Raw genomic sequence first — 24782 nt, forward strand, 5'->3', positions numbered from 1 at the left:
CTCCACACCATATGTGCAAGACTGCCTTTCTAACCATGGAGGGGCTTTCGCAAATAAATCTGATCTGAATATCCATGGGTTATATTCCAATTATTCTGCGTAGCCCTTTGCTCTGAAGCATAGGCTATCACTGGAAGGCCTGTATACAAGTAATTGCTGATAAGAACATAAGAAATAGGAGCGGGAGTAGGCCATCTGGCCCTTCGAGCCTGCCCCGCCATTCAATAAGATCATGGCTGATCTGTTGTGGCTCAGTTCCACTTTCCGGCTCTCTCCCCATAACCCTTAATCCCCTCTCTTATCAAAAACCCATCAACCCACTTCTTGAAAATATTTAGCGAGGCAGCCTCCACCACTTCAACGGGTAGAGAATTCCAGAGATTCACCACCCTTTGAGTGAAGAAGTTCCTCCTCAACTCCGTTCTAAAACGCCCCCCCTTTATCTTGAGGCTGTGCCCCCTAGTCCTACTGTCTTTTTTGAGTGGGAAGAGTCTCTCCACCTCTATCCTATCCATCCCATTCATCATCTTATACGTCTCAATGAGATCTCCCCTCATTCTTCTGAACTCCAACGAGTACAAGCCTAGTTTATTCAGCCTCTCCTCATAGCTCAACCCCCTCAACTCCGGTATCAGCCTAGTAAACCTCCTCTGCACTCCCTCCAAGGCCAAAATATCTTTGCGCAGGCGCGGCGCCCAAAACTGCACACAGTACTCCAGCTGCGGCCTCACCAATGCCCTATACAGCTGCAGCAAGACCTCCCTACTTTTATATTCAATCCCCTTCGCTATGAAGGCCAGCATCCCATTCGCCTTCCTGACCACCTGCTGCACCTGCAAGCTGGGTTTTTGCGACTCATGCACAAGGACCCCGAGGTCCCTCTGCACCGTCGCCTGCTGCAGTTTTTCGCCACGTAAGTAATAGTCCTTCCTACCATTCTTCCTTCCAAAGTGGACCACCTCGCACTTGCCAACATTAAATTCCATTTGCCATTTCCTGGCCCATTCGCCCAGCCTATCTAGATCCTTCTGCAGACTCTCCACACTGTATATAAAAGCTGTATATAAAAGCACATTTTCTGCAACTAATATATTTCTCTCATTTAATTTGATGTTATTGCCTTTCTGGTTAAGATGAGTGCCTCCCCTAATCTATAAAATGAAAATCCAGCTAAGTATTAATATAGTTATGTAACATTATTTGTATTGGGTCAGCCAGAGAGAGATTTGCACCACAATAAGAAGGTTAATGTCATCTGCTTTGACATTAAACTTCACTTACCTTGTGTCCCAGCTGCCACATTTAAATTTTGAAATACACCTTGTGACTCTAGACATCTTCACTTGGTGCTGTTAGCCTCTTTTGCTTGGGTGAATCACTTGTAACACAAACTTTGACCAAGGACCATTGTGATTGTCACTTATGATTTTGGTAAGAGTAATGCATCTTCATCACAATTCAAGAATCTCACTGTAGTTTCAACTAAAATATCCTTAATATTGTTAAAACCACTTCCCCTTAACAGTATTGATTTAAACTGGGGCATAGTTCTTAATTTGCCATTAGCACTCCTCTCCTCATCCCAAATAGCACACCTTAAGGCTGTTTTTCTCGTGAGCTGACATTGCACTTGTAAAGTCCCTCGATCTTGTCAGACATCAGAACTTGGGCCCCATCTTGTTCTTTTGGTCATGGAAGAGTTCCTAATTCAACATCCATGAAGACAATTGCTGAGCATCTACCACCACCCTGAAAGAACTTGAGAGGCCAAATTTGGGACTAACCTTGTTTTTGATATAGTACTACACTGGATTGCACGTTTACTGACCAAGACACTGTAGGATCTTTCAAATATTTTTGGAATGTCAAGTTTGTGATCTTAACAAATCGAGTCATGTAATTTGGCATAAGGAGTTGAACTTGTGTATGTTATGTACTCTGTGTTGCCAGAAGTACAAGTTTAGATGAGGTCAGTTTTTGTTTTTGTAACTCTTAATATTTTTGCAGTTAGGGCTATTTTGCTCATTGACAGCCTCCAAAATATTGAGTGGTGCAGACTGAAGTGTCGTCCATGCCAGAGAGCACAGGCAATTTCATGAAACTGACTTTATCTGTGGAAATAAAACTAAATTGCATTCCTCTGAGGACCGCTGGGTATGTATTACTCTGGATTACTTTAAATTCTGCTTACAGGTTCGTTCCCTCAAGTGAGTGAGCATTAATTATCTTCATAAATGGATGTTGAAAACAAAATAAACTGCATTTTTTAAAAATCAAAACTGAGCAATTATTTTATACAAAAGTGAAAGAACTTTAAAAGTCAAGATTGTTATTAATTTGCAGATGATTCCTTCACTGCTCTTATAAAATCTCTAATTATGATGTTTTGGTGATTTTAATGTTGGATTCTTAATCATTTTTGTAAGTTTGTGATGGGTTCCACAACCATTTACGGTAAAAAGAGGTGATGCACAGCGTTCCTTGTACGTGAACCACATGTACAAGTGTGCATGTACATCAAATAATTAGAAAAGCAAAAGTAATTTTAGCCTTACTTACAAGGGGGATGGAGAATAGAAACATATAGAACATTGGTGAGGCCACACAGGAGTGCAGTGTACAAATTTGGACATCTTGCCTTAGAAAATATGTACTTATAATGATGAAAGAGATTGAGATTCTCTGGAGTTTAGAGGAATGAGAAAATTGCAATATAAAATTCTTGAGCTTGCCAGAGTAGATGCTGAGAGGCTGTTTCCCCTGACTGGTTGTTTAAGACTAGGAGAGCATATGGTATTAGCCATTTGGGACTGAGTCGAGGCAAAATTTTTCATTTGGAGAGCTGCTGCAGATGCAGTGGGTCAGATGGCCGTCTCCTGCATCGTAATGATTCTGTGATTCTTCAGAGTTGTGTGGAATTATCTTCCTGTCTGAAGTCAACAATTCTCAGTTGTTGAGTCATCAAAACTAGGATTCAGTAGGTCTTTACAAACTAATGGGATTGAGAGATGTGGGGATAGCACATGGAAAATGTGTTTTTATGTTCTTATTCAGCATTAAAAATCATTCCAGGAGGGGATTGCTGTCAGTGGAAGGTGCATGTTCTCAGCTCAATATTTTTAAATTCCAGAACAATCATTTGGTTAAAGGCTGCGCCATGGAGACCAACAGACTAATGCTCTATTCAGCAAGGAAATCCACTAATGTGATTCTTATGGTGCTGATATTTTACCCCAGACTAGAACAACTAGGCTCTTTGTATGGATTATTAATATTTCCTGATGAATTTTGTTAATACTGTGAGTTTCATTGGAACTTGCAATCAAAGATCTATACAATCCAGAGAGCAATTCAGTATTAATCCAAGCTCAGCTATAAAAACCTAATGCTTATTAACAGGAAATTGCCTCTACTTCACAGGAACCTTTTGAGACAAATAGAGAATAGCCCTCCTCTTCTCCCCAATACTCTGACCCATTGGGATTCAGTTCCATTGGTGTTGACAGCATTGTGTGAGCCGAGGGAGTGACTGTCAGCAAGTCAGTTGTGAATAGAAGCATGGCCAGACCTTTTTAGCAAACATATTGGATGATCCATGGCCTCATTGCTCTTTCTCTTTGTAAGCTCTTTCCTTTCATAACTCTGCAACCCTCTAAATCAGGTGTCTAGTGCATCACCCACTTTGATTTTGAGTTTTAGTGCCATATACATCAAAACGACAACATAACTGCAGTTGAGTAAATTATTTGCACTTCTGACCAAGCTATTATGTACAAATTTGGTCAACATAAGTGTCACCTACACCCGTGCCCACCCTTGCCCCAATAGGCTCTGCCACTTGGGTATGGGTATTCAATGATAAAATGGCTAGGTCCATAATTTAAGCATAAGGACACAGCAGAAAGAGCTGCAGGAGATACATAAAAGCGTGCTAAGTATCTGGGTTGATTGCTGAAATGGTGTGATTACAGGAAGAGACTTGAATGAATTTTGGTGGGAAACTAGATAGGTTCTTGTGTGTGGACACAAAACAGCAAAGCAATACTGTGGATTAGGTGGACCAGATAGACTGAAAGTAACAGTTTCAGACTGGAGATCATGTACAGATTTCACACCACAGTACAATTCCTCACAATATTATAAATATCTGCACAAAAGAAGAATTTGGATCACTTATCCTTACATAAATTCTCACACCTTAATTAGGTTCTTTGTATTTTCCATCTTTAACCCTTAAAAATAGCTTTTTCCATTCCATCTCTCAACTTTGTATACTCCAAATTTGAGGCATAGTGTGTGCACACATAGTGGGGATTGTTGCGTACATATTGGAGAAATTCTGGGGCTCCTGGTGCAATGACGTTGTCTGCCAGCAAAACAGTGCCTTTTCTCAGCAGACCACACTCCTACAAGTAAAGAAAATAATTTCATAATTGTTAACAAATACAGAATTTGAGAATTAATAAAGACAATATTATTTCAACTGAAAACTGTCGTGCCACCTATTGATGAAATAAAATGCCTACTCGTAGATCTCACTTCTCTGGCAGGCTTCCCATGTCAGTCAAAGAGACTTGTGCAGGATTCCAGTCCCTACATTGATTCAAGGCTGCTTGGTGCCACCTGCATGAAACACTATATACAATGAATATCACCTTTTATATAGATTAAATCAAGACTGAGTTAAGGAATGAATCTGTGACCTTGCAGGTCCACGTGACTCTATACACCACCTTGTGAAACATTTAAACAATGCACCACAGAATTCTATTCATTTACTTTTAGATATGAATAAACACACATGGCTTTAAATAGATCCTGAATCCCAAACTTTTAGATTTTGAAGTATGTATTCTAATCAAAAAGGTGATCCTGTCCAAAGGGCTGTTGAGTAAGGGTTGGCTATGGACTGTTATCAACTGCCACATTTTTGGGGATCTATCAAAATCAAGCTCTCAAATTCTGGAATCACAGCAAAGGTACTGGTGCTGATCTTTTTCTTCCCTTGAAGCATGAAATCCTCATTGTGGAACAAACCACCACTCTCCAAATCTACACCTGGTTGATTGTTATTGATGTTTTAGATCCTGCTGGTGTATAGGCAAGCTATTTGATTGCAAGGTACCTCATGTTCTGGACAATATTACCCCTCCACCAACATCATTAAAACAAACAGCTTGGGAAAATAGCTTAGCTGTTGCTTTTACCACATCACAACACTAACCACACTTTGAAAATGCAAAGTGCTTTGCAGGACTTTTTTTCTATGCCCATCCTGATCAAGAGCATTGTGTTTCTCACTCCCACAGTGTCAGCCTTCTACTAACCCCCTCTTGGAGCAGTAATTGATTGGAAATAGTTCAGGAACCATAATAAGTTAATGTACATTAGAGCAAAGAATGTAGAAAAGATAGTAAATAGATTTTCAAACAGCTGTAAAATGCCTTTTGATTCCCTGCTTTATATTAATTCTTATGCTGTGTTATGAATCCCACTGATGTTCTGTGTGGGGCATGCCAGAACTCATGCTGGTTCTTAACTATTTTTGTGGTTTGGAGAAAAAAAAGAACAAAGAGAAGACCTACTAAGGAAAGGTGTCAGACTTGTAAATAATCACACAACAAAATGTCAAATAAACTTCAAACACAGAACAGATAACAGTAAAGGACAACATTCACAATTAACTAATAATGGTGACCCAGGCAGTATAGTCAAATTAGCTCCCCACCTTCCCTGCTCTCCACTCCCACCCCGCCCCGCCTGCTCACCGCCATCTAACTCTATCTGCTTTTAAAGTTTATTTATTTATTGGTGTCACACTGCACCACAATGAAGTCGCCACACTCAGGCACCTGTTCGGTCACACTGAGAATTTAGCATAGCCAATGCATCTAACCAACACCTTGTTCAGACTGTGGGAGGAAACTGGAGCTCTTGAAGGGAATCCATGCAGACATCAGGAGAACGTTCAGACTCCTCACAGGCAGTGACCCAAACAGGGAATCAACCCAGGTCCCTAGTGCTGTGAGGCAGCAGTGCCATTGCGCTGTTCCCTACTTTCCTAAACGCTGAGAATACCTTCCCTAAAGCAACAGCCCATAGATTTGAATACACAGCTACATCCAGCAAATAATTACCATACAGGGCCTGTAGCTTTCTTTTGGGAACTGTTTTCTTTGTTTAGGATAGAACAGTAAAGGAATTGAGGGTTATAATGTGTGGGTGGGTAAGTGGAGCTGAGTCCACGAAAAGATCAGCCATGATCTTATTCAATGGCGGAGCAGGCTCAAGGGGCAAGATGGCCAACCCCTGCTCCTCATTCTTGCGTTCTACTGTAACTTATGGGGCCTGATGCAGCCAATCATCTGCTGTTTTCTGTTCTGCCAAACAGTTTGATTCTTTGAAAGGGCTTTGCTTTTCACCTGGGTGTGGTTATGATCTAGATCGGGGGTCTCCAAACTATGGCCCACAGCGGGCCGCATCCGGATCGAAGTTTGGAGACTGCTAGTTTCCACTTTGCTTAAGAAAGTCACTATTTCTTTCTCTCTCTCTCTCTCTCTCTCTCATATATATTTAGGCTAATCTACATGTCACAAGTTCTCAGTGTGGCTAAATACCTATTAGTTCCCTTTTTATCCAACTCTTAATTTCATTCTAACTTCCTGATGTGAGAACTAAGCTCCTGCTTTGATCTTTATTTAGTTGCTATTAGCATCAGCAGCACCCACATAAGAATATGTTTTTACATTCTATTATTTAACAACTAATGTGGGCAGAATTGGTTTAAAAATTACACACTCAAATTATATTACTTTCCCTCAATAGCATTGGATAAAGTTGAATTTTAATGCTGAAGATGTTGCACTCTGAGGCTTCGCACAAGTGGATTATCCAATAAACCAGTTGACAATAATACAACATGGACCTAAAGGGGTTGTTAGGTTAAAAGAAATCAAGAATTATATAACTGGAGAAGCATAAAATAAGGAAATAGCTGCTGTGTAGCTAAGGGAATATGTTTCTTTTGCTATACAAGATTGCAAGAATAAGATATCCGCAAGATTTTTATAATAGGCTATAACTGGGGAAGAGCAAAGATAGAAAATGAAGATACAGTATAACGGGGCTTGAAGAAGCAATAGCCCAGTGCAGATGATATAGATCTCTTATGAATGAAATGGACTTACTTCCATGGCAGAACCCATCTTGGCAGGGATAAGTTGAGCAAATTACTTAGTGTCAATTTTTTCATGTTATCTCCTCATTTATTCTTATAACATTGGGGGGGGGGGGTGAGGTTTGATGGGGTATTGTTATATTTGGCTCCCCCATGGCATTAAGTCATTAAATACTGGACATTTTTCTTAAAATTTGCAGAAGGTAAAAAGAACAGGGTTCAGGTGCTGGTGTTCCCATGTATCTGCTACCCTTGGCCTTCTAGCTAGTGGTGGGCATGGGTTTGGAAGGTACTGTCTAAGGAACCTTGGTGAGTCGCTGCAGCACGAGTGGAAGTAGCACAAGAGACGATAATTAATGTCAGGAAAACTGCGGCTGTCAGTTGCCAGCTTGGTGTGAGGCTGAGCAGAATATTGTAATTCACAAAAATAAGTATGTGTCTTTCACTGCTCTTAAATAATTCCACCAAAAGAAAATTTAGACCAGAGCAGAATTGCTTTGAAGGCTCTCAAAACCAAATCTATATCCTGAAAGCTGTTAGAGAATCTGTGTAAACTGATTAAAGCTAGGTCAGATTAATCTCTGAATAGAAATGGGAATGGATATGTTGGGTGTATTACTGAACAATGAATTACAGAATTTGAAGTTATGTAAAAGCGTAATAGAATTTGATCAGAGTATTTGTAACTGATTTATACTTAAAAGTAATAAAAGAATTGTCCATTTCAATTAAGCCAGCACCTGGTAAATGAGCTTTGTAATTCTGTTGAGTAAAAATGATTGCGACTTTGCTGTCACTGTTCAATCTGTAGTTCAGGAATGTTAGCCAAGCATTTCCCTTGTAAACTCCTGTTAATGAAAGACCTTGCAAGTCAGATAGATCTCATCAACTCACGACTTAGAGATGACAAAATCATCCCTGGGCTGTCACATATTTCTCTCAAATGGATTAAGTACGTATTTCAAAAATGATTTACTTCATTTGTATGAAGTAAAAATAGATTTATTTTTAAATATATTAAATAGGCTGTGGAATTGTCCACATTAAAGTGGAAGGTATACCTTTTATGATAGTGCAATTCTGTGTCATGTACACTATCTTGTAATACAATTGCTATAATTTGGCATTGCAAATGCCCAGAAATTAATCCTAACTATTCACGTAGTCCATACTCTGGACTTGCCTATTTGCTCTGGACCATTTCCAGCCCCAGCCATGCCTTGACCCTATTTCTATGCTTATGATCCACCACTCTTTTCAACCTTTTCAAGAGGGTTATCCTCTTGCTTTGATACTTGCATTTATACAGCACCTTTAGCATTGTAAAACCTCCAAAGGCATTTCAACATCAAGCCAAGTAAGGAGATATTAGAATAGGTAACTAAAAGCTTGGTCAGAGAGGGTAGCTTTTTAGGAGTGACTTAGAGGTGAGGAAAGCAGTGGGATTTAGGGAGAACATGTCAGAACTTCTAGTCTTGGTAGCTGAAGGCATGGCACCAGTGATGGGACATGAAAATTATGGATGTGCGACAGGAAAGAATTGAAGGATAGCAAAAATCCAGGGAGTCAGAGTTGTTTTGTTGGGCTGGAGGTGGTTAGGGAAGCAGGGAAGAGGCTATGGAGGGATTTTAATTGCACAAACATATCCATGAAGACTTTGCATGAGTAGACACCAAACATTTATTACTGAAGCCTTTGTCCCCATGGATACATGGATGTATACCACAAAGCATCAAAACAGACATTAAGTTTAAACTCCTGTTCTGATGAATTTGCATAGATTTAAAAGTTGCTGATAACAGATTTTAGTAAACTGATTTAAGATTTATTCATTGATGAGTGAACTGTGTTTAAAAATACATCTTTCCAAACCACCACCTTGAGATATAAGAAAGACAAACCAATATCTAACACTGAAATGCAGATAGGACTGAATTGTCTGAGGTGCTTGGGGCTCCCTCAGGCTGCAGGTTAGACAACCCTGTCCTATTGTGCTTGTTCACTGGACTAAAATTTGCAGTGTGCAAATAGAAAAGGAGAAAAAACAAAAACTGCCAACAAAGGATTCAGCAAGATGGGAGTAAGTCCACATCATTGTTCCAGGTAAGTCTGGTGGGCCAGTAGGCGTGCTTCCTGCAGCAGCCTGAGTGGCCACAGCTCGGGGTGGATCTGTTTGGGCTGTTGCAGGGAGCACAGAGAGCAGGTCAATACAGACACCACAGATGATTTGGACAAAGACTTGCTTTTAACTGAAATAGGCTGCAACCAAAGCAGGAAGAATCAAAGCGTTTGCAAGGTTAAAATTTCAACAAAGCCAACCGAAGCTCCAATTAAATTCTCCAGATTGAATCACAGGCTCCCAAAATAACATTCAGAATTTTGTGGGGGGTGGAGAGAGGTGTGTTCCAGGGATCATTAACGTTGCTTTGAACTTGGAATAAGAATAAATATTTAATTCAAAATTAATTTTCATGGATTTGTTAAATGTTAATTTTACTGGGGGTTTTCAGTTGTGGGGAAAATGAAAGGTTATGATTGAAAGTTTTAACATTGAAGAAATGATCTGATTGTTTTCTGTTGTACTTCAGTTTTGAATTGAAAGTTTTCAACAAAAAAAAGTTTTCCGCTGGTTGATGCTGAGCAGAATCAAACCGCTTGGTTTTAAGAACATAAGAAATAGGAGCAGGAGTAGGCCATCTAGCCCTTTGAGCCTGCCCCGCCATTCAATAAGATCATGGCTGATCTGTTGTGGCTCAGTTCCACTTTCCCGCCCTCTCCCCATAACCCTTAATCCCCTCTCTTATCAAGAACCCATCAACCCGCTTCTTAAAAATATTTAGCGAGGCAGCCTCCACCACTTCAACGGGCAGAGAATTCCAGAGATTCACCACCCTTTGAGTGAAGAAGTTCCTCCTCAACTCTGTTCTAAACCGCCTCCCCTTTATCTTGAGGCTGTGCCCCCTAGTCCTACTGTCTTTTTTGAGTGGGAAGAGTCTCTCCACCTCTATCCTATCCATCCCATTCATCATCTTATACGTCTCAATGAGATCTCCCCTCTTCTAAACTCTAACGAGTACAAGTTGTTTACATTTAGTTAATGAGATAGTTATGTTGCAATAGAGAAACAGTCCATTCAGTTTAATTAGTTCATCTTGGTCTTTATACTCCACTTAAGCCTCTTCTTCATCCATCCCTATCAACATAGCCTCTTATCTCCCTGCTGCATTCATCTAGTTTTGCCCTCATCTCTGTTGCTTGCCTCTATAAATCCTTATTTTAGCTCAACTAATCTACAGCTTTTGCCTGACGGACATACATTGTTGCCAAGGTATGACACTTTTTGAGGCACTTGATACAACAATGCAACTTCTATACATAATTGACAGGTTTTTTACACAAGTATTATTAAGGAAGAATGTAAGAGGGTGATGTTACGACCAGATGAGGAGAAGTGGAATGCCTCCCTTCTTTCCCTGCTCCTTATTTGACAGCAACAGGAGTTTTTTAAGCCAGGGATTATTTACGAGCTGTAACTATAAAAGATGCAAACTAACCGGTTCAAAAAGAAAATAGTATTTATTTTACTTTTCCTCAGCACCTTCCAAACCCACGATCGCTAGCATCTAGAAGGACGAGCAGCAGATGAATGGGAACGCCACCACCTGTGAGTTTCCCTCCAAGTCACCTGTCAGCCTGACTTGGAAATATATTGCCATTCCTTCACTGTCGCTGGGGCAAAATCCTGGAATTCCCACTCTAACAGCACTGTGGTGTGCCTGTACTACATGGAATGTAGTGGTTTAAGAATGTAGCTCACCATCACCACCTCAAAGATAATTAGGGTTGTCAGTAAATGTGGTCTTAACCAGTGATGCCCAGATCCCATTAATTAAACTTTAAAAATTTAACCCAGTCTAAGGAAAAGGTAATGTGATGACACTGTGCCTGGGCTGTTTTACACTTCAACTTTGATTGTGGCACCAATTGTCTGTAACCAGCAGCCCACATGCTGATAATGCAAAAGAATAATTGCTCCTAATTATTGGAGTGTTTGTGTCGAGCTGAGTTAATGCAGTTTTGTCAATGGTGGTTTATCCCCTGGCGTTGTAAAATAGGATTTAATTAGGTTGATTGACAAAAAGAAAATCAGCTTCTGCAAAACTGAAAGTAATTCTTGGATTTTTCTGTGGGGGGGGGAGCCGCCTCACCTGACCTGTCAATCATTCCTCCCCCAGCAATTCAAAAAGGTCTATAAGCCCCAGGGCACTGCAGTAGGCCCAGATTAAAAATAAACAGAAGGCACATTATGTGATTTTAGCAACAGTAAAAGCTTGGGGCCAATAATGGGGGAAAAAACCCAGGTCTGCTTACAAACCTGTGAACTCCTGTGTGGAGTTTGCACATTCTCCTCGTGTCTGCGTGGGTTTCCTCCAGGTGCTCCGGTTTCCTCCCACAGTCCAAAGATATGCGGGTTAGGTTGATTGGCCATGATAAAGTTGCCCCTTATTGTCCTGAGATGCGTAAGTTAGAGGGATTAGTGGGTAAATATGTAGGGATATGGGAGCAGGGCGTGGGTGGGATTGTGGTCAGTGTGGACTCAATGGGCTGAATGGCCTCTTTCGGTACTGTAGGATTTCTATGATTCAAACTGCAGAAAACATGCTTAAAATACATTTCTTAAAGGTACAATAGTCAATATCATCAAAGGGGGTTCAAAATTTGCAAGTTGGATGGAGAGAGGGAGAGGGTCTGTCCTCCATATCTAATTTGCGTGCTCATCTGCATCAAAAGTAAGGGGTGAACAACAATGGGTTGACTGACTTGTCACATGACTCTCCAACTGCCCAGTGACCCAGATATGGTCACAGTTAGTCAACTAGTTGACATACTTGATTAGATTACATCTGGCCAAACCCTTTCACAGTCAGGGTCCCATCATGCATGTAATAATGACTACTTTTTTTAGTCACTCTGAGTACCTGGGTAATTGGGTGCTTTATCACTGGGGTAGGAGTTGGCCCCTATTCATACTCCTTCAAGGTAAATCTTCTGGCATGTTCTCCCCATGTCTGATGGCATCTTTTACACAGTCCAGAGATGTGCAAGTTAGGTTGATTGGCTATGTTACGTTGCCTCTTAATATCAGGGGGATTAACAAGGTAAATACATGGATTACAAGGATAGGGCCTGAGTGGGATTTTTGTTGGTGCAGGCATGATGGCCTCCCTTTGCACTTTAGGGATTGTATGATCCATTAACTGTGATTTCAAGCCATTGGAATGTGGATTTTAAAACTTCAGTTTGTGGTTTTCTGCCAGTAAATTCATAGGTTTTTTTTTAATAAAGGATGGCTTCATACGTGAACATCTATTTTGACCTGTTCTGGGGGTTGTAGTGGTGGCATGCTGGAATCTCCAGCTTCTTGACATTAAAATATGATGTGAAGATTGAGAAGCCATTGGATATATTTGAATATGATTGACATACAATGTCCCATGAAGCTAAGTTCTCAATCTCTTTTAGTTTCTCCATTCCCATAAGTCACTAATGCTAGTTTTTCTAATTACTTGTAATCTCTGTTGTATTAAAACAGTTCAAATTAGTTTTCATAAATATATTTGATGCTCAAGTTAAAATGAAATCAACTCCAATGCACAAAAAACAATCTTTACTGGGAGAATGGCTTCATTTCCTTGGATGATATTTATGCATTAAAGCTGCCCTGAGCATATTTCAAGCTATATTGGCTTGCTGTAGAAGGAAAACACAGTTCTTACCTCCAGGAGTTGGGTGTCAGGTTGATACCTGTCTTTCCAATGATCAAGGAAAACAAAATCTAAAGTGTCCACCTCATATTTTTTCTTCAGTTGTGGAATAATATTTTCAGATGAGCCTTCCAAGATCTCCACCTTAGTTCATTGGACCAGGAGACAAATGATTAGAACTATTTTTCATTATTAATGGGAATAATATGTTGAACTTGGCAACAACCTGAATCCCGGTTTTGGAAAGTATTTTCATTGTTGACTACATTGTCAGAGTATAGCAGTTCCAACCTATTCATCCCTTTAGGGCAGTGATGGGCAACCTAGCTTAGTGAATGGGCTGCATGAGTGGCGCTGCTAGGCTTGTTCACTAACTGTGACCCATGAATGAGTTTAAATACATTCAATACATGCGGAATATTTCATAATGAATTATAGAAAATACTGAACCATTTATCTATTAATAGAACTCCAACTTCAAATGGTAACAACAAAGAAATATTAACACTTGGGATGCAGAGGGAGCATACAGCTCTCGCAGTCAATGTTGTGAGCCATCACTTCAATCATACATGGGTGGAAATCAATGTAACGTGGCAACTGCGCACGAGCAGCAGGCAACAAAATGTCTCATTCTGAAGCCAGATGTGGCCTCCAGGCTGCAAGTTATCCGCTACTATTTTATGGGGATTGAGGCCTTCCAATGGTTGAGCGATAGGTCATCCTGGCGTTCCTCTAACCCCATGGTAACGTGGCTACAATGTGTACAAGTACAAGATACACTGCAGCAACTCACCAATGCCTTTACACAGTGCCACCACCTCACAAGTTTCACTCTGAGTCTCACACCATCCTGACTTGGAGCTATATCCTCATTCCTTGAATGGCACTGGGTAAAAAAAAATCCTGAAGTTCCCATCAGAAAGCACTATGGATTGTGTCTACACAACAGACTGTGACTGTTAAAGAAGGTGGCTCATTACCACCACCTTGAGGACAATTAGAGATGGACAATGAATCTGACCTTGCCCATATTCCAGGAAATTAATTTTTAAAACTCTGGCAAATCTAAATATGAGGTGAAGCTGCAGCACAGGACTACTTGTATGCCAAACAACATTAGCAGCAAGTGGTAGACCGAGCTAAGTGATTCCACACCCAAGGGATCAGATCCAAGCTCTGCAGTCCTGCCACACCCAGTTGTGAATGGTGGTGGACAATTAGACAACTCACTGGAGGAGGAGGCCCCACAAACATCCCCAAGCTTAATGCTGGGGGAGCAGCATATCAATGGGAAAGATCAGGCTGAAACATTTGTTACTCTCTCCAGCCAGAAGTGCCAAATTTATAGAAATATCAAAACATAGAAAATGAGAATAGGCCATTCTGCCCCTTAAGCCTGCTCTGCCATTATTATCCCAGTTCTTACCCCGCACCCCTCGCTCCCCCTATTTGCTTTGATCCCCTTCACTCCCAAAGCTATGTTTAACTCCTTGAAAACTACAGTGTTTTCTGTAATGATGAATTCCACAGGGTCACAACTCTCTCTAGGTGAAGAAATTCTTCCACATCGCAGTCCTAATTCGTTTATTCTTAAATGTTGAGAATTCCTGCCTAACACCCTTTCAGACAGTGAGTTCCAGGTTCCTGCCACCCTCTGGATGAAAAAGCTTTTCTTTAAATCCCCTTTAAACCTCCTGCCCTTGATCTGGTTATTGACTCCTCTACTAAGGGAAACTCTTTTTTTTTCCATCTATCTCCCTCATAATTTTGTAAATGTCAGATCTCCACCTCAGCTGATTCTAAGGAAAACAACTCAACTGTGCCTTTTTTACTTAAACATAACGTAAGAAATAGGAGCAGGACTAGGCCATCTAGCCCTTCGAGCCTGCCCTGCCATTCAATAAGAGCATGGCTGATCTGAAGTGGATCAGTTCCACTTTCCTGCTTTCTCCCCATAACCCTTAATTCCCCTGTCTATCAAAAACCTATCTACCTGTGACTTAAATATATTTAGCGAGGTAGCCTCCACCACTTCAACGGGCAGAGAATGCCAGAGATTCACCACCCTTTGAGTGAAGAAGTTCCTCCTCAACTCCGATCTAAACTGCACCCCCCACTTATCTTGAGGCTGTGCCCTATAGTCATGCTATTCTTTCTAAGCAGGAAGAATCTCCCTACCTCTACCCTATCCATCCCTTTCATTATCTTATACGTCTCTATAAGATCGCCCCCCCCCCATCCTTCTAAACTCCAACGAGTACAGACCCAGTCTATTTAGTCTCTCTTCATAGTCCAACCCCCTTATCTCCAGTATCAGCCTCGTGGCTTATTGGCTTTAATCAATGTTCTCTTTAAATTTAGCTTCTGTGAGCTGCTAATTTTTTTTTACAATGCAAGATCCTTTCGAATTTTTTGCATGGACATAAACAAGTTTCTAACTTGGAGCAGAGCCTATATTAGTACATCCCAGGCTGCTGCACGTCAACATAATCACACAGTTTCACCTTTTCAATGGTTGTATTGTTTTTGGGGTGTTCTGAGATTATAAAAGGCACGATTTGAATGCAAGTGTTTTTTTATTAACCAAGCTCCTCACATTCTTTGAAAAGATTTCCAATACCTATTTTTAAAATCTATTTTCTCTTTATGGAAGTTGGATGGTTATAAATTAATATCTAATCATCTGATATCATATGTAAAGGAATTGCAGATTTTTTAAAAAATTATAGAATTTCTCCTTGTGGTTTTAGGAGACCAAATGAGATCTTTTACCTTGTCTTCAACTGCAGCAAAGTGGAACATCTGTTTCGCAATGTTTGCATTGGCTGGATTGAACTCGATGGTCAGCAAGCGAGCGCCTGATCTAAGCACACGGACCATGCGCAAGGCTGAGTAACCACAGTATGTTCCCAGTTCCAACACGGTTAATGGATTTACCTCCTTCAACACTCCGTCCAAGATCGCACCTGCATGTAAATATATAACAATTACAATACAGAAACAGGCCAGTCAGTCAGGTCAGTTGGTGTTTACCCTTCACGCAAGCGAATCACTCTAATCACGTTAATCCAGTGTTCCCGTTCACCTTCAACCCCTTCATGCAGGTATCAAATGAAAAATGTTAAGTACGTCTATACAACTTCTTGCTATGGGTTACTTCTTTAAACAGGGTAGACAAGTAAACTGTGAGCCACGGGTTACATTGAGCTTTCTTTCATTTGTCTCAGTCGTATCTTATTTTTGTCGCACACCAAAAAACTTCTGAAATCTGGAGCTGAAGGAACTTTTCATCAGAATCCCAGCTGCGATTGTTGGAGCGATTTGAAATTGGAGAATCATAGTCCACTATCATTCTTTGCAACTGTGCATTCAGTTTTGATCCAGCTCACTTATTTCGCGCTTCTTGGCAATAACTATGACAAGTAGAGTAATGTGTGCCTGTGTGGTGTGTCCAGTATTCATGGAAAACCTTCTTTACAAATAAAGCTGTATTCATCTGGCAGCAATTTTTTGCACTACTTACTGACTCCAGAGCAAGATAATCAGCTGCCACACTTTCAAAAATTTGGGAATTTGACAACTAAAATAACCTTGGGACAAATGTGGTGACTTTCTTCAGGTTAATCTCTGGTTCCCTTTGCTGGACTTTTATGGTTGGTCATCATTGGCCAGGAGAGAGTAGGATGGTTTGGACTGTAGACATTTATAGATGTTACTTAAGTGGATTGAGTTGAAATAATGTCATGTACTTCAACATATTCTGTTTAAGCTTCCTATCCCATCTAACTAAGCCCTTTGCTATTGGGTAGTGTGGAATATTCTCAGCCAGTTCATGTATGTTTAGCAGAATTTTTCTGCTGAATTTGTAGTTAACGTTGCCTGGTTTTTTGTCACTTTTCTGTGCTGAAGACCATGACTCATGAAGAGGTATGTCCCTGTGGGTGTCAAGGTGGTCATTGTTCATATGTGAACTTAAAATAGACTATTTGATTGTGGAAGACCTTTTAATTTTCAATCAGTTCAAACATGCACACCTTTCAGCAAATGAAGCTGGATAATAGTTACAAGCAGGAACTTTAGTTGAATTCCTTTTGGCCGACTCATCCCATTGAAGCCAATTGTATGATCATAAGTCCCATTTTGGCCATCCTGAAGAGATCAGCCAACTATGCACAGACATGGAATCTTCCCTCCTTGCATGACTTCGATCAGTAATGGAATGTGACCAGTTTCTTTCCCTTCATAAACTATTCCTGTGGGAAAAAAAACATTCCACCATAGGTTATGCGACAAAGTTCTATTTGGGATTTGCCCCTCAGGAACAAGTAACAATGTAAACTTATGTGGATGTACATTAATCCTTGCTTACTTAGCACACTTACTATGAATAATTTAATCTTATTTACAAATGCAGACTTTCATAATGATGCCCTAAATCAATGTTTGTACTTTATTCTTTCTGTAAAACAATTTTTGCAAAGTATGGTTTCATCAAAGGATAAATTATTCTGTGATCATATCAGTTTTTATATATTAAATTTGGCAGGCAATCTTCAATGTCCCTCGACTCGGTCTACCCAGTAGATAGCTACCATGGTAACTGATAGGAATACTGAACTCAGCTCCACATTTCAGTTTAAGTACATTGTCTTCTGGTATGGTTCATTTATTATTTAAGGCATGGACTCCTCACAGAATTTATCACTGAATCCAGAATAACCTGACAGCTCATTGATGTGTCTGAAAATCCAAAATACTTTGACCAAGAAAGGTCACATTCATCACACACCAAAAAAAGACTTCTGAAATCTGGTACTGAAGGAACTTATTGTCAGAACCCCAGCTGCGATTTTGATTCCTCAATCAGAATTGGGAAATGGCAGATCAGTATTTTTCACAGTGATTCAGTTTTGATCAGCTTACTTACTTTGCACTTTTCTTGGCAAGAACCATGACAAATAGAGTAATGTTGTGCCTGTATAGTGTGTCCAGCATTCACAGAAAACCTTGTTTGCAAATAAAACCATTCATCTGGCAGCAATTTTTTGCACCAACAGTTGATGTCAATATGCCTGTCTAAGCTAGAGCCAAGATAACTTGGTCAACTTAGAGCATCATGGAATCGTTAAAACACAAGAGGACATTTGACCCATTCTTCCTCTGCAAGAGCAAATTTAACTTGTGCCATTCCTCAGTCCTTTCCCCGTAGCTCAACAATTGTTGGCTTTTCAGTTGCTTATCCAATTCCCTTCCGAAAGCCTGCAGCACCCTTTAAAACAGTGCATTCCAGATCATAACCACTCGCTGCTTAAGCATTTTTTCTCACGTTGCCTTTGATCTGTCAGTCACCTTAAATCTGCCCTCTGGTTCTTGACCCTTCCGCCAACTGGAACAGTTTCTCTTTATCCATTCTATCGAGATGTCTCATGATTTTGAACAATTCTACCAAATCTTCCTTAGACAAAGGACTGCAGCCTCAGTCTGTCTGTATAATTTTATGCCCCTCATCCCTGACTCTCATCTTTTTTGCACCTCCTCAGCCACATGAGGAAATATCAGACAGCTTATGCCTGTGTTCTTGAGTTTCAGAAGAAAGTGAGGTGATATGATTGAAACACCTAAGGTATTTTGAAGGTTAGACAGGGTAAATGTTGGGAGGATGTTTCCACTCATGGGAGAGTGTCGGACCAGAAGGCGTAGTTGTATAATAAGGGGGTGCTCGTTGAAGATAGATTTAAGAAAGAATTTCCTCTGAGTGGTGAATCTATGGAATTCTTTACCCCAGGAAGCTGTGGAGGCTGAGTCCTTCAGTTTTCCAGGCTGAGATTGATAAGTTTTCCATTTAAGTAGGGGAATTAAGGGTTAGAGAGATAAGGCAGGAAAGTGACCTTAATGTGTGTTAGATCAATCATCTTATAAAATTGCAGAGCAGGCTTGAAGGGCTGAATGGCCTACTCCTCTTCCTATTTCTTATGGTCTTGTCTAATCTCCTCTCATTGCTATGCAGGTTTGGGGCACCATGGTATATTCTTGGCTGCAAAGGCCATGAACCTGGCAATTCTAGTTGGGAAGGTCACCTATCTATAATAATAATATTCTTGAATGAGTCTGTATTTTTTAAGTGTTCACTGCTTTGAGGAATAGGAAGGAATAGATTTTGTCCAAGGATAAGATAGGGTTTTAAAACAGAAAATGAGAAACAGTTAATCTTTCAGGTCTGGTGAAAGCTAACGGACCTAAAATATTAATCCTCTTTCTCTCTCCATTGATCCTGCCAGGCCTGCTCATTATTTCAAGCATTTTCTGTTTTTTTTTCAGATTTCCAGCATCTACAGTATTTTGCTTTGGATAAAATAGTGTATGCAACATGGTCATCTTCTGATGAGATGATTGAAACATCTGATTTTACTTCCTCACTTCTCTCTTGCAACTTGAGGCCTATCATTTATATAAAAAAAATAGTTTCAGGATTTTGTCATTGAGGAGCTCTTTCCAAGATCAACATGCTTTTGATCTCTCCAACATATGTGAGCTCCAACATCAAGCATTTAAAAATACTTTGTTGGATTGTGAAGGGTTGATGTTCCAAGAATCGTGGGTGCACTAGTACAAGATGCAGCAAGCAATTAGGAAGACATATGGCATGTAGGTCTTCCTTTCAAGTTAACTGCAGTACAAGAATAAAGAAGTCTCTCTATATTTGTATAGGGCTTTAGTGAGATGACACCTGAAGCACTTTGACCAGTTTTGGTTTTTATGTCTAAGAAAATAAACATTTGTCTTGGAGATGCAAAGTACACTAGATTGGTCCCTGGGATGGGAGGCTGAGTAAACTGGGACTTATAATCTCTGGAATTCAGAAGAACAAGAATTATTTCATTGAAAGTTACAAGATTATGAAGGAGCATGTTCAGCTTGAAACTGAGAAGTTGCTTCTCCTGGTTGGGTTATTGGAAACATGGGGACACAGCTCCAGGATAAATGGTTGACCATTTAGGACTGAGATGAGAAATGTCTTCATGGAGTGTTGTGAATCATTGCAGTTCTCTACCCTCGAGGTTTGTGGATGCAGCATCATTGAATATATTTCAGAATGAGATAGATTATTGATATCCCAGAGAATCCAAGGATATGGGGAGCAGATGCAAAAGTGGAGTTGAGGCAGAAGATCAGCCATGATTGTATTGACTGACAAGAGCAAGCTTGAGGGGTAACATGGTCTAACTCCTGTTCCTATTTATTAGATTCTCATTTTCTTCTAACTTGAGGCTTGAAGTTCATTTTCAAAGAATGATCAAAGCTTTATGTCAATGTGGATCCCAGTCCTGAAATGTACCATAATTAAAATGCAAAGAGAATCCATGCTGCAACGAGTTTAATGCGTAGCACAAATCCAACAAAGCAGTGCATCAGTATCTTTTCTTCTTGAATAGCCCATTGTTTTAGAGAAAACTCTGAGCTGCTAATATCTTTAATATTCTCTTTGAGGGAGAAAATGCTTGGTGACTTTTAAGCCATTCAGTTGTTTTAGAAAGGAGTGAATTATAACTAAATACAAATGTTAAATGAAGTTCTCCAGAATATTGTTTTGCAATTTGATTATTGCATTTTGCAAGAATAAAATTATATTTTCCCATATGTCCCTTCTGAAGCACCTTTTAATCATACTTTTACATTTGAAGGTACTATATGAATCATGATTACCATTATACTCATATCATTTAGAGTTTGGGCTGCACCACATTTCTGAACAAGTATTCAAAAGTTCAACACACTTTAAGCAAAATGAATTCCTTACTGCCAAAAAAAAGTGCTTAAATAGCAGGGGTCAGATCTAATCTTAGGTTAATTTTTCAAATAAAATTTTACCTTTCTCGTCCCCTACATTCATTGCCCACTCCTTCTCCCTGCAGTATTTGTCAATGTTGTCCACCACACTCTTTGCATCACCTTTCACAGCATTTTGCAGCACAAATTCTAAAATTCTCTCCTCTTTGCTGCTTCCGGTTATGAGCTGCGTCATTTTCTCTTTCAGGACTGCGTGCCAGAAAATTGCAGCTGTGCTGTTCCGAACCAGGATAGGCAGTACTAGGAGAAGGAAAAGTAGACTTGCCACAAAGACGCCAAGGATTGTGAGATAGTCCAGCATCTAGGGAGGGTAAAATACACAAACTACAAATGTGCACAAAAGGTACAGGCCTGTTTCAAATTAACAATATTCATTAAATAATTATAATCTATCACTAAGTCCAAAGATGTACAGGTTAGATAGATTGGCAATGCTAAATTGCCCCTTAGTGTCAGAGGGACTAGCTAGACTAAATGCATGGGGTTATGGGGATCAAGCCTGGTGGGATTGCGGTTGGTGTATGCTCGATGGGCCAAATGGCCTACTTCTGCGCTGTAAGATTCTATGATCACCATGGGTGCAGTGGTTGAATTCAGTTACCCAGTCATCCAATTATACCATCTCCTGCCCTGATTGAAATTAACTGGCCTTGCAATCACCAGGAATTGAATGTGGATTAATATGGCTTCACCAGACACTGAAGTGATGAAGAGGGAGCTATGAATTATATACTTTTAGTTGGACTGTATAGAATCACAGTTCCTGCAGCTGCACACACAAGAGTAGCAGTTTTCTGCCACCTAATCAGTCCTTGCTAATGCTCACCTGGCAACTATTAGTTTAAATATTAATGTGAATCTTGTATATAGAAATTAATAGAGACCAATAGAGGAAGAAAGCCAAAGATTGCAAACTCTGGGTATGTTCCAGGAGGTTTCACCATATGATATCCCACCTCCAACAACCTTCCCCTCCCCAACAGACTTCTAAAATCATTTGCCAATATTTTGATAATTAAAATGAAAACTACTCACAATTAGTTAAACAACCCCAATTATTTTTCTCTTGGGTTGCCATCCCTGAAGACTAATCTTCAGTTTATGGGATCTTCAGGACAATTCTGGAGAGTTGGCAACCCTCAGATAACCTCAACATCTGGCCTCTGCAGCCAGATTCTGAACAAGTAAAGCAACAGATCATGAGTGAGAAGAACGGTGTTTCTTACCTATGTTTTTTCACCTGATGAAGCCAGCTTTAAGCAGTGATTTTCCTTTACTCTGCCAGCCCAGCAGCCGAAAGATTATTGTTCACACGTTCGCTGTAGATTGTCTATTCCTCGTTCCAGACAAATCTTTTCCTTCTCCTGCCAACATCTCCCTGTTATGCTGCCTCTTGGACTAAACAAAGTACGTTGTGTTTTGTTTGCTCGGTGAAGGAGGTGGTGTAATGGAAACATGCTTCCCCGAACATCCTGTTGCCAAGGATACATTCTGAAATCCCACTGGCAGTGATAAATAACAACACGCCCTTTTGAAAATACTGAAGTGCGCTTTTGCACAGTGATCTCTCAATTGTAATTACATTAATCCTAAAATGAGAGTACCTTTCAATGAATAATCATGTCAAAGATGTAAGGACAATCAATTAAGCTGTTCATTTATCTTTGCACCCTGAATGATGAAGGTTAAATTCTAGACCTTAACTGTAAAACAGATTTATCACAGTAATAACAGTGGAGTATAGGATTATACTTAAATTACATTCTTGATGGATAAAAAAAATGTACAGTTTAAGCACCCATACTTATTACAGGAAGTTACATTTACAGTGAGTAAATACCTTTTGTAAAAGCAGAATTGTTCAGTCCCAGCCACCTTATTGAAAACTAGCTGGTTTATTAAAGATCATATTTGGGTCGAGCTTCTGAATGCCAATCACACTCGATTGCAACATTCTACATTCACCACAGCTGACACCTGGAAAGAGTTGAAAAGACAATGTTTGACCTTTTCTGCTGCACCGCCCGTGCGGAGAGAAGGGAGCATTGCTTTGTTTTATTGTCTCAGACTTGTCTTTACTCTTGCTTTTTACTTCAAATTGTAATTTTATTTTTACCTTCATCCAATTCTCATCTTCTGAAGGCACTAAATTCACAGTGTGTGGTTGTAGGGAGAGTTTGACTGCTATCTTTTTCTACAACAGTGCACCGCACCCTCCGCCTTCGTCAGCTGGTCCATCACACTTGCCCCACATCAAACTGGCTACACCATTGTGACTGAACACTTCTCTCCTGTCTTTCTCCCCCACACCCTCCGCTCCGCCCTACCCAAGGGTGGGGGGGGGGCGGGGGTAGTCCTAAAATTTCTCTCTCCAACCCCATGAAATGGTAGAAAGCTGTCCAGGAGATCATGTCGACCCAGTATCACCTTTAATTACCAAGTTACTGGCACAGTGGTTAGCACTGCTGTCTCACAGTGCCAGGGACCCGGGTTTGATTTCGGCTCGGGTCACTAAATTCACAGTGTGTGGTTGTAGGGAGAGTTTGACTGCTATCTTTTGGAGGTTGCACATTTTCCCTGTATCTGCGTGGGTTTTCTCCGGGTGGTCTGGTTTCCTCCCACAGTCCAAAGATGTGCAGATTAGGAGCATTAGCTGTGTTAAATTGACCCTAGTGTCAGGGGGTTAATGAGATTACGGGAATAGGGCCTCGGTGGGATTGTGGTCGGTGCAGACTCGATGGGCCAAATGGCCTCCTTCTGCACTGTAGGGATTTTATGATTCTATTTTATGATTCTGTGAATTGCCGACTATTATCTTTTCCGATCGGGGAATGGAATCTGGGGGTGACCATCCCAATTGTACCACCCACATTGTCACCAATTTGGGGGTTGAATCTGTAATCCTTTTGATCTGAGAGACTCAGCCACACATTAACTTCATCGACTGAAGCATCAGAGGAATCTTTTACTGAAATCACTGAGTCTGAGGGGAGTGGTCATTCAGCCCATTGTGCTTGTGGCGGTTTTTCTATCAGGTTAGTCTGGCTGCCTTTTTGTAACAGCCTGACAATATGATTATAGATACAGTTTGCTTATACAGTTTGTATCTCTGTTTTATGATTACTGTTATATTCAATCTTGTATTTATGATCCTTTCTCACTTGGAGGGCTGTTCTACATAAATCGTCTCAATTAAAGAAACCACCATGGCCAGTAGTTAACGACTGTATAATGTAGTACCAGAAAGATTTACCATTGATGTTTAATATATTTCAAAGGCTTGATACGTAATTTAATATACGATGGCTCACAATAGTTAACACCCTTGTATGGTTTGATATTAGTAATCATTGTAAAGTAATTGATAAAATAAATCTGCAGGATGAGTACAAGACAGTAGTTGGATCTAGTCCAATGCTCATAACAAAATTCAATCTTCCAAAAAGCATGCACCAGATAAAGTGGCAATAGAACCGAGAGAGGAAGGATTTTTTTTTTTACATATTGCATTCTTATGACCTGGAATGTAATGTCAGGGATAGGGAAACGTAGAAGTTAGGAGCAGGAGGAGACCATTTGGTCCTTTGAGTCTGCTCTGCCATTCATCATGATCATGGCTGATCATCCAATTCAGCAGCCTAATCCTGCTTTCTCCCCATAACCTTTGATCTCATTCACCCCCAAGTGCTATATCCAGCTCACTCTTGAGTACATTCAATGTTTTGGCACCAACCACTTCCTGTGGTAATGAATTCCACAGTGAAAACAGATTCAGTACAAAATTTGAAAGGGAATTTGAGAAATACTTGTTAAGGAAAAATTTATGAGCCCTTGGGGAAAGAGAAGGTGAATGGATGCAATTGGATAGGTCTCCTGAAGAGCTGGCAGAAATGCAATGGACATGAGGGCCTCCTGTGTGCTGTAATTCCAAATATAGTGATTTTTTAATTTAAAAAGTTACTGTGCTGTATATCCAGAAACAGCCCAAA

The 24782-nt window shown here is 40.2% G+C and overlaps 1 protein-coding gene across 1 annotated transcript; it reads right to left on the bottom strand.

Moving 5' to 3' along the window:
* Positions 1-3809: 3809 nt before the first annotated feature.
* On the bottom strand, positions 3810-22176 carry LOC145356048 (catechol O-methyltransferase-like). Its single transcript, XM_080208642.1, has 5 exons — positions 22020-22176; positions 20815-21094; positions 15718-15911; positions 12955-13086; positions 3810-4406 (listed from the first exon to the last, which is right to left on the bottom strand). The coding sequence occupies exons 2-5, from the start codon at positions 21092-21094 to the stop codon at positions 4227-4229; spliced, it is 786 nt and encodes a 261-aa protein (XP_080064768.1). The 5' UTR covers positions 22020-22176; the 3' UTR covers positions 3810-4226.
* Between the last annotated feature and the right edge of the window lie 2606 nt (positions 22177-24782).

The sequence above is a fragment of the Carcharhinus amblyrhynchos genome, chromosome 20 (assembly GCF_965287045.1).
Source record: "Carcharhinus amblyrhynchos chromosome 20, sCarAmb.v2.hapA, whole genome shotgun sequence".
NCBI classification, from domain to species: Eukaryota; Metazoa; Chordata; class Chondrichthyes; order Carcharhiniformes; family Carcharhinidae; genus Carcharhinus; species Carcharhinus amblyrhynchos.